Source organism: Hippopotamus amphibius, chromosome 4 (assembly GCF_030028045.1).
Source record: "Hippopotamus amphibius kiboko isolate mHipAmp2 chromosome 4, mHipAmp2.hap2, whole genome shotgun sequence".
In the NCBI taxonomy this organism is placed as follows: Eukaryota; Metazoa; Chordata; class Mammalia; order Artiodactyla; family Hippopotamidae; genus Hippopotamus; species Hippopotamus amphibius.
The window spans coordinates 131,729,433-131,744,410 of record NC_080189.1 but is presented as its reverse complement, the minus strand read 5'-3'; the positions used below and the strand labels follow the sequence as shown (position 1 = coordinate 131,744,410).

The window sequence follows — 14,978 nt, the reverse complement described above, 5'->3', positions numbered from 1 at the left end:
AGCACCTCAATACATAAGGCAAATGCTAACAGCTATAAAAGGGGACATCGACAGTAACACAAATATAGTGGGAGACTTGAACACCCCACTTACATCAATGGACAGATCATCCAAACAGAAAATAAATAAAGACACACAAGCTTTAAATGACACATTAGACCATCTCGACTTCATTGATATTTATAGGACATTCCATCCAAAAACAACAGACTACACTTTCTTCTCAAGTGCACACGGAACATTTTCCAGGATAGATCACATCTTGGGTCACAAATCAAACCTCAGCAAATTCAAGAAAATTGAAATCATATCAAGCATCTTCTCAGACCACAACGCCATGAGACTAGATATCAATTGCAGGGAAAAAACTGCAAAAAATACAAACACATGGAGGCTAAACAATTCACTCTTAAACAACCAAGGAAGCACTACAGAAATCAAAGAGGAAATCAAAAAATATCTAGAAACAAATGACAACGAAAACACAACAACCCAAAACCTATGGGACACAGCAAAAGCAGTTCTAAGAGGGAAGTTTATAGCAATACAGTCCTACCTTAAGAAACAAGAAAATTATTGAATAAACAACCTAACCTTACACCTCAAACAACTAGAGAAAGAAGAACAAAGAAACCCCAAAGTGAGCAGAAGGAAAGAAATCATAAAGATCAGAGCAGAAATAAATGAAAAAGAAAGGAAAGAAACCATAAGAAAAATAAATGAAACTAAAAGCTGGTTCTTTGAGAAGATTAACAAAATTGATAAACCTTTAGCCAGACTCATCAAGAAAAAAAGGGAGAAGATGCAAATCAACAGAATTAGAAATGAAAAAGGAGAAGTCACAACGGACACCTCAGAAATACAAAAGATCATGAGAGACTACTACAAGCAACTATATGCCAATCAATTGGAGAACCTGGAAGAAATGGATACATTCTTAGAAAAATACAATCTTCCAAGACTGAACCAGGAAGAAATAGAAACCATGAACAGACCAATCACAAGTACGGAAATTGAGGCAGTGATTAAAAATCTCCCCACACACAAAAGCCCAGGACCAGATGGATTCACAGGCGAATTCTATCAAACATTTCGAGAAGAGTTAACACCTATCATTCTCAAACTCTTCCAAAATATTGCAGAAGGCGGAACACTCCCAAACTCATTCTACGAGGCTACCATCACCCTGATACCAAAACCAGGCAAAGATGTCACAAAAAAAGAAAACTACAGACCAATATCACTGATGAATATAGATGCAAAAATCCTCAACAAAATACTAGCTAACAGACTCCAACAGCACATTAAAAAAATCATACACCATGATCAAGTGGGGTTTATCCTTGGGATGCAAGGATTCTTCAATATACGCAATCAATCAACGTGATACATCATATCAACAAATTGAAGGATAAAAACCATATGATCATTTCAATAGATGCAGAAAAAGCTTTTGACAAAGTTCAACAACCATTTATGATAAAAGCTCTCTAGAAAATGGGCATAGAAGGAAATTACCTCAACATAATCAAAGCCATATATGACAAACCAAAAGCCAACATTGTTCTCAATGGAGAAAAACTGGAAGAATTCCCTCTAAGAACAGGAACAAGACAAGGGTGTCCACTCTCACCACTGTTATTCAACATAGTATTGGAAGTGTTAGCCACAGCAATCAGAGAAGAAAAAGAAATAAAAGGAATCCAAATTGGAAAAGAAGAAGTAAAATTGTCACTCTTTGCAGATGACATGATATTATATATAGAAAACCCTAAAGACTCTACCAGAAAACTGCTAGCACTCATTGATGAGTTTAGTAAAGTAGCAGGATACAAAATGAATGCACAGAAATCTCTTGCATTCCTATACACTAACAACGGAAGAGCAGAAAGAGAAATTAAGGAAACTGTCCCATTCACCACTGCAACAAAAAGAATAAAATACCTAGGAATAAACCTGCCTAAGGAGGCAAAAGATCTGTATGCAGAAAACTTTAAGACATTGATGAAAGAAATCAAAGATGACACAAACAGATGGAGGGACATACCATGTTCCTGGCTTGGAAGAATCAACATCGTGAAAATGTCTGTACTACCCAAAGCAACTTACAGATTCAATGCAATCCCGATCAAATTACCAATGGCATTTTTCACAGAACTAGAGCAAGAAATCTTACGATTTGTATGGAAACGCAAAAGACCCCGAATAGCCAAAGCAATCTTGAGAAGGAAAAATGGAGTTGGTGGAATCAGGCTTCCTGACTTCAAACTATACTACAAGGCCATAGTGATCAAGACAGTATGGTACTGGCATAAAAATAGAAAGGAAGATCAATGGAATAGAATAGAGAACTCAGAAGTAAGCCCAAACACATATGGGCACCTTATCTTTGACAAAGGAGGCACGAGTATACAATGGAAAAAAGACAGCCTCTTCAATAAGTGGTGCTGGGAAAACTGGACAGCAACATGTAAAAGAATGAAATTCGAACACTTCCTAACACCATACACAAAAATAAACTCCAAATGGATTAAAGACCTACATGTAAGGCCAGACACTATAAACCTCCTAGAGGAAAACATAGGCAGAACACTCTTTGACATACATCAAAGCAACATCCTTTTTGACCCACCTCCTAGAATCATGGAAATAAAATCAAGAATAAACGAATGGGACCTCATGAAACTTAAAAGCTTTTGCACAGCGAAAGAAACCATAAACAAGACTAAAAGGCAACCCTCAGAATGGGAAAAAATAATTGCCTATGAAACAACGGACAAAGGATTAACCTCCAAAATATACAAGCAGCTCATGCAGCTTCATACCAAAAAAGCAAATAACCCAATCCACAAATGGGCAGAAGACCTAAATAGACATTTCTCCAAAGAAGACATACAGATGGCCAACAAACACATGAAAAGATGCTCAACATCACTCATCATCAGAGAAATGCAAGTCAAAGCCACAATGAGGTATCACCTCACACCAATCAGAATGGCCATCATCACAAAGTCTGGAAACCACAAATGTTGGAGAGGGTGTGGAGAAAAGGGAACTCTCCTGCACTGTTGGTGGGACTGTAAGTTGGTACAGCCACTATGGAAAACAATTTGGAGGTTCCTTAAAAAACTACAAATAGAATGACCATATGATCCAGTAATCCCAACTCCTGGGCATATACCCAAAGAAAACCATAATCCCAAAAGAAACTTGTACCATCATGTTTATTGCAGCACTCTTTACAATAGCCAGGACATGGAAGCAACCTAAATGCCCATCAACAAATGAATGGATACAGAAGATGTGGCATATATATACAATGGAATATTACTCAGCTATAAAAAGGGATGAGATGGAGCTATATGTAATGAGGTGGATAGAACTACAGTCTGTCATACAGAGTGAAGTAAGTCAGAAAGAGAAGGATAAATATTGTATGCTAACTCACATATACGGAATCTAAAAATGGTACTGATGAACTCAGTGACAAGAACAAGGATGCAGATACAGAGAATGGACTGGAGAACTCGAGGTATGGGAGGGGGCGGGGGCTGAAGGGGAAACTGAGAAGAAGCGAGAGAGTAGCACAGACATATATATACTACCAACTGTAAAATAGTCAGTGGGAAGTTGTTGTATAACAAACGGAGTCCAACTCGAGGATGGAAGATGCCTTAGAGGACTGGGGCAGGGAGGGTGGGGGGGACTCGAGGGGGGGGCGTCAAGGAAGGGAGGGAATACGGGGATATGTGTATAAAAACAGTTGATTGAACCTGGTGTACCCCCAAAAAAAAATAAAAAATAAAAATAAAAAAATAAATAAATAAAAAAAAAAAGAAAAAAAGAAAATATACAATAGGGAGAGGTGTCATTTACTAAGGATTCATTGCATTCACTTTGTATTGAGAGATATGAGGTTCTGGATTACATTTAGATCTCAAATTCCCAGAACATAAATGTCATGTTATGAATGTTTTTGTCCCCTCAAAATTCATATGCTGAAACCCTAGCCCCAAATGTGATTGTTATTAGGAGGTGGGACCTTTAGGACGTAATTAGGATTTGATGAGGTCATGAGGACACAGCCCACATGAATAGAATTAGTGCCCTCAACACAAATTACTGTGTTGACCCAGCAACATCCTGAAATTGGCAGATTTGTTCCCACTGACACAAGTCCTGTTTTGAATTTAGGTCTTTTAAAATTAGTAGCTATGTCTGTAAAACAACTTAATACAGTAGTTTTAATTTTCCTTATCAAGAAAGAAAGCAAGGGCCACAGCTCTCATTGTGTCTGAGATCACCAAACTGTGGACTTATAAGGTTCTTTTAAAAAATTCAGCATTAGATATTTTATTTGTTCAATATTCAGATACATTATAGGTTTCTTCCTTCTCAGTGGTATCCCAAAGGAATTCATGAAGCCATTTGCAACAGAAGAGAAATGAAAACTGAGTTGTAAGACAAAGACAACATCACTGTCACACACAATTCAGAGAGACAAAGATGTTACCTGCATTTAATTTGGATTTAATAATTCACTTCTCCATTTTTTCCTGAGGGGAAACAATTGAGTTAGACAAACTGTACTTGTATAGCTCAGCAAAGAGTCATCAGCCAGCTGTAGTATTTTCCTAAGAAATGGATTACTTTGGAAGGGGTGTGTGTGTGTGTGTGTGTGTGTGTGTGTGTGTGTGCGCGCGCGCGTGTGCGCACATTGCCACATGGTCTGAGAAACTAGCTAGAAGAAAAGAAAGATGAAGAGGAAAAAATACAAATATTTCTGGTGGTCAATTTTTAAAAATTACAGAGCTCAGTATTCATCAGAGTTGGGCCTATTAATCATTTTCTCAGTAGAAAGTATCTAAGTGTAGGGTTTGACTGATTTTTACAGAAAGAGAATGGAAATCTTCCAAAATTGTTGGTAAGAATGATTCATACTTCCTGCTTTTGTGAAGAAATAATTGTGAATGTTAAATTATATTCACTGTACTGCCTGACATGGTTTTTAAATGCTTGTCATTTTTTTTCACAGCAAAAGAGTATCTAAATGATGTCAGTTACACTCATTAATTTCAAGTGCAGTGTTTGTTGAAAGCAAATATGCATATCAAGATTATTTTATGTCTTTTCAAATAAACTATCCCTTTTCTATGGATGGATATTGTTTAAAGGGCATTACACCTAGCTATTGCCAAACTTCAAAGAAAAGATAGCTTACTAGTTCTTTGGATAAAGGATTCATTTACCAGAGCCAGTTTAGTGATTACAGATTATTGATTGAATTGCACTGGCATCTATTTAAATTTCTCTGAGAAAGACTCAATCAAATGCAATAAATTAGAAGATAAAAAAAGAATGATGGGGAGCAGGGACTAGGACCAATATCCTAAAAGTGTAGGAATAGCTTAATATTATAGTCACCTGATTTTAAAGAGATGCGAAACCTAGCTAGGAAGGTGGCTGTTTTGTCAATTTATGTTCTTTTTACCCAATTCACTCTCTTGAAAAGCTGTTATATTTACTGAAATAAAATAATGGTAGAGAAGCCAATAAATGCTCTTCATCTGGACTACTGATAATCCTATTTACTGAGTGGGTTTCACAGATGAATCTTATTTTTCTGTGTTTGGGTATATTTGCAAAGAGTTCGCATGCCATGACTAAGGAGCCCACCTGCCACAACTAAGGAGTCTGCCTGCCACAACTAACAGTGAAACCAAATAAAAGTAAAATAAATAAATGTTTAAGAATACTTCTCTGAGTTACAGCTCCTCCCCTATCAGCTTGGATGCTATGAGAGTACTGGATCCTGGGCAGCTGTCCAGTTATCCCCATTTTAGGGACATCTCCAGTCACATCCATCGTGATAGCCCCTTGAGATTTCTATGGGCTTATTGCTATGGAAACAGTTTTGCAGGATTTGAAACCTTAGGAAAAATGCCTAAAGGTTTGAAACTTGTTTCAGATCCAAAATAAACCTTTCCTTGGCATAACCTACTTAATGCTCTTCAAAATGAATTAACTTGTTCTTTAAATAATAAATCATATTGTTAAAAATAAAGTCTCTCATTTGAATTGCTGAGAAAACAATACTTTCAGGGCTTGTCTTTTCCTTCTATTTGAGAGATTTTGTAAACTTTAGAGATGGTGGCTGTGAAAGATCTTCCTGATTTTTTAGTTCTGGGAATTTTCTTAGAAGGAATTTTCAGTTCTCAGACAAAATGAGAAGCTCCTCTGTTCCCAAGTACATCTAAGCCAAGGTTAGTAGCACAGGGACATATTAGCTTTCTATGGCTGCTGTTAACAAATTACTGCTGACCTGGTGGTTTAAAACAACACATATTTATCTTACAGTTCTGAAGGTCAGAAGTCTGACATGGGTCTCACCAGGCTAAAATCAACGTGTTTGGAACCAAGCAGAGTCCTGTGGGCCCCCCAAGTAAAAAGGCCCCTCCATGTACCCTGTCTCTTGTTTGTAGAAAAGCTGACATCTCCCAGGCCTTCCTGGGTCACAAAAGAGCAGGTTCAAGGATTAGGACAATAGAGTCACAGACTCAGTGTCTGATGCACGTTCCTGAGTTGTTTACAGATACTATAACTGCCACCTGAGGGAAAAACTGACTGCATGATGACCAGACTGCAGTCATGACACAAGCTGCTCTATCTTGAGCAGAGCTGAATCAGTGGCTAGCACAATTTCAAGAACTGGCCGTAACAGAATGGGATTAACACTGTTGCTCATAATAATCTATGTCTTTGTGGGCAACAAAATAATTTTAGCCTGTTCTGCTTGTACCTGTAAACGGGCAACTAAAACTGTCAGCAAAGAGTTGCTTCAAACCCATGTCGATATCTTTCACACTAAGACCTCAATGCCTTTTCTCAGCGTGAAGTAGTTGTAGTAGACGGACCTTCATCCCTAATCCTATAGAAATGGAATGATATCTGATGGTGGTGGGGGGGGGGAGATTTATAAGCAGCTCTTTGCCGGAAACAACCCTTAGAAGGAAACCCCCTTGCCTGTCAATTTAGCAAAGCTACATTGTAACTAACTTTTAAATCAGGCACCCTCATGCTCTACTCATCGCTGGCCCTAGTGCACCTATCAGATCTTGTGATCACGTAATACCTGGCCTGGGCTGTTGGTTCTTCCCATAGATCAAAGAAGTAGACACGAGGAATAAGTAATTAATTCCTCTTCCCTAGCTTCTCCTTCAGTAACCTGGTGAACAAACTGTGTGAACAAGATAGCATCTAAAGAAAGATCACAAGAAGTCAACAACCCTGCATGCAGTGACGGATGGTGATGACTCTGACCCCCATCTCAATGATTAACTGAGAGCACTTCCCTTTCCCTTTAAAAACTTTCATGGCTGAGCAGAATCTTTGCAGATAGTTTTAGGGGACTCTGAGTCCATCATCTCCCCAGATCACCAGCATTCTGATTAAAAGCAATTTTCCTTTCTACCAACAACTGCCTCTTGGGTATTGATTTTTTTTTTTTTAAGAGTGTCGGTCTGGCTTGAATTTATTTATTTTTTTTCCATTTTATTTATTATATTTTTTGGGGGTACACCAAGTTCAATCATCTGTTTTTATACACATATCCCTGTATTCCCTCCCTCCCTCGACTCCCCCCGACCCTGTCATATAGAGTGAAGTAAGTCAGAAAGAGAAAGACAAATATTATATGCTAACTCATATATACGGGATCTAAAAATGGTACTGATGAACTCAGTGACAAGACAAGAACAAGGATGCAGATGCAGAGAATGGACTGGAGAATTCGAGGATTGGGGGGACGGGGGGGAGGGGAAGCTGAAACGAAGTGAGAGAGTAGCATAGACATATATATACTACCATCTGTAAAATAGATAGCCAGTGGGAAGTTGCTGTATAACAAAAGGAGTTCAACTCGAGGATGGATGATGCCTTAGAGGATCGGGTATTGATTTTTGAGCAGCGAACAGCTGGACCTGAGTTTGGTAGCGTGTTTTTCCATTTTGAATTCTTTCAAGGAGAATCTGTTTCTTTGCCTTTTCCAGCTTCTAGAGGCTGCCTGCATTCCTTGGCTCCAGGTCCCCTTCCCCCAACTTCAAATTCAGCAATGTCAAAGCTCTCTGACCTTTCTGTCATCACATATCTTTGTCTGACCACAGCTGGGGAAGGTTTTCCACATTTAAGAACTGGTGATTAGATTGGAACCACCCAGATAATCCACGGTAATCTCTCCATCTCTGGGTTCTAAACCTTAATCACATCTGCTACTCTCTTTTGACTTGTGAAATAACATACTCACAAGTTTCCAAGATTAGGACATGTATATCTTTCAAGGGCCATTATATCTGTGAAGAACAAATCTCATGATATCTTTGTAGCAAACATGGGAATATGAAAAAGATGGCAAACCAATACATCTGGTTATAAATAAGATTTAGAGAAATTCAATGAATAAGATACATGGATACTAACGTATTAATCACAGACATTGCTGATTATATCAGACATTTCTCCTGTTATACCACTTCAAATACTCTATCAAAGCCCTACCACTTACTTTCCATATTCTGTGCTAATAGTAAGCAGGAAAGCAGGTGTGACTGCATTATCATCGGGCAAAGGAAACTTCAAGACAAGGAGTTTTAACAGAGATAAAGAGGATTCGTTTATGGTGATACAAGTTATCAGTTCAATTAAGAAGAAAGAACAGCCCTACGTATGCATTCATCTTTAAATGTAGGAAGCACAACTGATAGAACTGAGAAAGAGACAGGCAAACCCACAAATATAGGTCTGTATTCTAACTCCCTCAATAATTAACAGAACTAGTGGAGAAAAAAAAAAACAGTACAGAATTTGAAAATATGAATAACACTATCAACCAGCCTGACTTAATTGACACTCACAGAACCCCACACCCAACAGCTATTGCACTCATGTACTCTTCAAGTGCACGTGGGGCTGTTCACCAGACACATATTCTGGGCCATAAAAAAAAGTCTCAAAACATTTCAAAGGGCTAAAATATTACAAATTATATTCTCTGACTATGCAAGAATTAAATAATGAAAAGATATTCTTTAAAGTTACAAATATTGAGAAATTAGCCAACATACTTCCATATACTACGTGGATTAAATAAGAAAAAATTATGAGATGTTTTGAATGTTTAAAAGCATTTCAAAAATGATCATTATTGCAAACAGAACGTATTAAAATCCATGAGATTCAAAGCAGTGCTTAGAAGAAAATTTACAGATGTAAATGCTTATACTAGAAAAGAAGAAATGATTTAGAATCAATGACACATCATTCCACCTCATAAAGCCAGAAAATGATCAGAAAATTAAATGCAAAGTGAGCAGAATGAAGGAAATAATAGAAAAAAGAGCAAAAATGATAGGGAAAATCATGAAGCAATGGTATATGATCATTGCCAGTTTTTCTGCTTGTAGAATGTGTGCTTCCTGTTCCTGCAAACTTTAGCACCATCACATCACACAGATCCTTGTTCTTGAGGAGAATACACCAGGGAACATTTCCACTGAACTTGAAGCTATGACTGCCACCTGGTCACTTGAGCATCTCATGCTAAGGAGTCAACCAACAGAGAAAAAAGTTACTGTGCTGATGAGAGCAATTGTCAATGGTTACCATGCAGAGTTTGGGTGATTGCTACACAATGGAGTAAGCCAGGACTGTATCTGGAGACCTAAGAATTCCTTGGAGCCTCTCTTGGTGTTTCCACGCCTGGTGACAAACCATAGGAAACATGGCCTGACAAGGACAGAGTGGACCCCTCAGGGAAAACCTGGGTGTCCCTACCAGGAAAGAAATCTAAGTCAGCCAAAGTGCTGCCTGAAGGTGGGGAGAATCAAGATTGGGTGCTGGAAGGACAGAGACCATGAAATCAAATATTACCTCAAGACCAGGAGAGTTTAGGGACTATTTCCACTGACTCTCTTGTGTTAAGTCTTCGTGGAGTTTTTGGCTGTCTACCACCATGCAGGTGCTTTTGTATAGATGCAACTTCAAAGTAAAGGAGACCAGGAGCATACTTGAGTGGTGGATGGGGTCAGCTGTGAATGGCCAGCACGTGTGTGCTATTTTATATTCTTTCAGTCCATCTCTCACCCCAGCTACTGCTGCAGAGACCAGTTCCAAGAGGGCGTTAGCTAGCCCTGCACAGAGCCTTGCTGCAGGTCTACACTGCATTCCTCTTTCTCCTGCCCCAGGCTCCTCTATGTGATGGCATGGTGCTGCCAGGGACCTATCTTGGCACTCAAGCATGTACAACCTGAAGTGTGGGGTGTGATGCTGAGGGGACCATTGAACAATGGGGACAGGACCCCCCCCTCAGAAGGTCTTGTGAGGTGGATGCCCCATGATGGTGCTGAACTTCATAAAAACCCATTGCTTTATTGACTTTTTTCATCCTTCTCTGTTTCACTCCACCTGCCCTTCACTCCTGCTCCCTGGGATCACCTCCCAGCTGAACTGACTTCACACACGCCTTTGTCTTCGACTGTTTTGGGGAAACCCAGTCTAGGACATGGATCTTCATAATAGAGAATGAATTTCCTCTGGCCACCCAGAGCTGCATTCATTCTTAACTTCCTTTAGAAACCATTCAATGCAACTGGGAGTTGGTGTGCTTGGATAAGGCAATACCACTTTGGAGAATTTTAGGCTGGCCAACTTCCCTAGTGAAGGCTTTCTGTTTTGCTGGCCTCACTGCTAATGGCCACATTTTTGCTCCCAGTTCTTTTCCTTTGAGGAGTTTGAAATAACATACCCAATTTCTTTGAAACAAATAAGCAAAGCAAAAATCCAGCTAATCTTTTCACATTAACCCTGCCCGGAAGGTGCCTGGTAAATTTCCAGAATTTGGTAAATAGCCATTGTATGAAAGTATTCCCCCTTACCCTTTAGTTGCTGTCATTTACTGTCTTTGCTGTTATAGAGTCTTAAAACCTTGTTTTCTTCCCTTGACATGACAAGAAAAGTATTTTCTTTGGCACGGCCCCAGAATACAACAACAGTTAATCTTGCCACTATGTGAAAGAGCTGTATTTGTTTAGAAGTTACTCAAAAGGCCGTGAGAGCAGGCGACCTGGATTATAGGAAGTCGCCCCAGGAAGCTCCAAGTATTTTCTTCCCTGTCTTTTTGCCAGGATGCTGATTTTCCTTTGGCCAACAGTCATTTGCAATAAGGTCAGGATTTCTTCTAGTTGGAATTTCATAGGATGTTAGCCACATTGTTTTCTTACAAGCAATTCTTTATCCTTATAAGACCAGGAGGAGAAGTATAGAGGGGAAAAATGATGTCTTTAGCTTAGGGCTCAAATGGTTCTTGGTAATCTTCTCAGGACAATTTTGGCAGACAAAGAGAAAGGACTGACTACATACATACACATCCATCTTACCTGAAGAGAGATCCACAGTGTTGAAACACAAAATCAACTTCAAAAGAATATAGCAACTGCCCCCAACAAACTCATAAAGAGAAAAGGAATTAGAAACGCAAAGCTGAAAATCAGAAGGCTGCAAAGTGAACTTAAGGACAGACCTACAGACATTTTAAACAAAAGGTAGCTCACAACATTCAGTGATGAGTGGCCGTGTGCTTTCTAAGTCACACAAGGCGAGAAATCCAGATTTCTCAAACTGGAAGGATGGCAGGATTCTGTAACGTTGATCACGGGTTGGGGGCTGGGGTTCAGAAAAGATGGGTAGGATCTGCCGCTCCTTTGACAATATTCACTATTAAGATTAGGAAATTTCCCAAGTATCACAGACAATATATAAGAATATTTCCAAACATGGAAGTACATCTTGGTGTTTACCTCATGTTTGAATCTCATGAGAATTAAGAAAGACCACCAAAAAGTCAGAAGCATTTACAGTGGTTGTGGGTTTCGTTTTTGCTTTTGCTCTTGTTTTGTTTTGGTTTGGTTTTGGCTGCGCCATGCCACATGCAAGATGCAGAATCTTAGCTCCCCAACCAGGGATCAAACTCGTGCAGTGGGATCTCGAAGTGGAAGGGTGGAGTCCTGACCTCTGGACCACCAGGGAAGTCCCTACAGTGGGGTTTCAGATGGTGGTTTCACTTGAAGAGTCCCCTTCTTGAATTCTGCTTACAGAATGCACTGTTCTGGTTGTATAAGCCTAGATTCCTGCCTTCCAGATTTTTTTCCTCATGAAACTGTCCCTTTACTTACTTTTGGGACAATCGCTGAACTCTATCACATCACTAGTCAACCCCAATGGTCCTGTTCCACATTTGACCTTCAAGATTGTTTATTTTACGTTGCTGCTCCAGGATACAGGTAATTACACATTTTATTTCTGATCAGATTGGCTTTCTATTGATTTTAAGTCTTAAATACTTCTTTTAATTTATACCATTTTTATTTGCCATATTCCAGCCCAGGAGACAGGAAAATCATTATAACTTTTATCTTAAGACATGTAAGTTGTTGGGGATTCCCTGGTGGTCCAGTGGTTAGGACTTGGTGCTTTCACTGCCAGAGCCCAGGTTCAATCCCTGGTCGGGGAATTAAGATCTCGCAAGCCCCACGGAGCAGCAAAAAGAAACCAATAAAACATGTAAGTTGTAAAGAATCTATAAATCCAATAGACGGTGACCTTAAAAACTGGTTTATCTTGCAGAGACCAGAATTTAAGAGGCAAAAATAATGTGAAATTTCCCAGGTTCAATTCAGACTATAGAGGATGAAAAGTAATGACTGAGTTAACCATTAATGTCAGCAAGGACCTCTTTAGGAAAAATATATTGCAATTTTAGAGACTCAGTACTATAATAATCTTTCTCATTTCACCAGCATGATAGCACTGTAGCAATTAAAACTTAAAGATGAAATCATTGTTTTTAAAAATAGGGTTGGTTCATTAACCCAAACAGCTCTTTAATTTAATGACAAGTTCAGTTGAAATATTTTCTAATGTATAAACAAAATGACTGGCTGTTTAACAGAATTTCTCATTTTTCAGCTGGAAGCATAGGCATCTTTTATAGAAGCAAAGCTGGAGCAAAATGAAATGACGAAAATTTTTTCATGATTATAAAGGTTTTAGGGACCTCCCTGGGGGTGCAGTGGTTAGGAACCTCCTGCCAATGCGGGGGACACAGGTTCAATTCCTGGTCCAGGAAGATTTCACATGCCGTGGAGCAACTAAGCCCGTGCGCCACAACTACTGAACCTGCTCTTTAGAGCCCGCAAGACACAATTACTGAGCCCATGTACCACAACTACTGAAGTCTGCGTGCCTGTGCTCCGCAACGAGAAGCCACTGCAATGAGAAGCCCACGCACTGCAATGAAGAGTAGCCCCTGCTCGCCACAACTAGAGAAAGCCTGCACATAGCAATGAATACCCAACACAGCCAATAAATAAATTAATTAATTAATAAAAAAATAAATAAAGGTTTCAATTGTTCCACTTAAATTCACTTAAAGAATGTCAATATTCTCTGAATCTCAAATTATGTTTCTTCTGCCTACCACTTACTTTCTTGGAATGCACAGAATACTTCCTTACTTTCTTATACTGTCATCTAGGTTCTTCTCTTCTCCTCATTGATCCTACCATTTTGCAGCCTTTTCTCTGTTTTACATGTTTGATGTTTGGAAAAACAAAACAGAAAAACCACAAAGCTTACCATTTCCACTAAGGATAAATATAAGAACATCCCGGCAGTAACTGTTAAGATCCAGTTTTGAATACACGGATCGGCTGATAACGAGAGGCCGATATACAGTCCTATGAAGGCAGTTAAAGAGCTTATAAAATTCATCAGAATGGCGATCTTAATAGGAAGTCCAGAGCTTAAGAGCACTGCAAAGTCTCCTGAAAGTTAAGGGAAAAGAAAATAGAATTATCATTTAACTGATGATACCTTTGTTCGACTCCTGTGCTATTAGTTCTTTTCAAATTTCAGCAACTGGGGCCGATTTTTTAAGTAAAATTGAATGATCAATTAATAAAACACCTTCCTCTATTTCTCTAGGATTTATAGCCTAACTCATCATATTTTAGGAAGTCACATTTCAAGAGTTCTATTCCTTTTCCTGCCCTGGAAGATAGTACACACAGAGAGAACTGTGACATACTCTTTACTTCCTAACGTCCTGTGACATTTTCAACTTAGGCAAATGCAAAATAAAGCACTCGCTGCCCTGGGATTTCTCAATCTTTTTACCTGGAAACTTGCCAGGCAAAATCTTGAGGTAGTAAACATTCTATGGGCTTTTCTTTTCTTTCTTTCTTTCTTTCTTTCTTTCTTTCTTTCTTTCTTTCTTTCTTTCTTTCTTTCTTTCTTTCTTTCTTTTTTTACTTATGTAGGGACTGCTATGGGGAAAGAGAAAATGACTTAATAGGAGATTTTTAAATCATTGCAAAAGTTGGTTAGGAAAACAAATTTTTCCTTTAGAAAATGTTTTACTGCCTCAATGATTGTAGAAAAATGACCTTATCCTCTCCACCCTTTTCCTCCAAAAGAAGAATAATCTTTTAATCTGAGAGGTTCTGAATTAAGAAGAGGCTGAAATTCAATAAATAAAGAGACATAATGGAAAAGAAAATTAAAAAGAATGTATATATGTGTATAACCGAGTCCTTTTGCTGTATAGCAGAAATTAACACAACACTGTAAATCAACTATACTTCAATAAAAAAAAAGAGACAGCCTGGGGACTCAGTTTCTTAGTTCTATTGCATAATTAATCCCATGAACAGGTCTTTAGATGTCTTTGCTGGCCTGTCACAGACTGTCACCCACCTCTGTTGGTTTCTTTATAGTAGCTAAAAGAGGACCATACAATGTGGCTACCAGACCAGGTACATTTTAATGGATCTAGGAAGGACCTTGGATAAACGCCTCAGAGAGGAATAGGTCAGTGATGATCAGTGACAGGACTTTGGGCAACAGACACAGAACCCAAGAGGTCGGGG

General features: G+C 38.8%; 1 protein-coding gene across 1 annotated transcript in view; it reads right to left on the bottom strand.

Moving 5' to 3' along the window:
- SLC39A12 (solute carrier family 39 member 12) overlaps positions 1 to 14,978 on the bottom strand; it is a 78,997-nt gene that overhangs the window by 23,962 nt on the left and 40,057 nt on the right. The window contains exon 12 of the mRNA XM_057732778.1: positions 13,687 to 13,874. Within this exon, the coding sequence (XP_057588761.1) occupies positions 13,687 to 13,874 (188 nt within the window). The remainder of the gene's footprint in view (positions 1 to 13,686; positions 13,875 to 14,978) is intronic.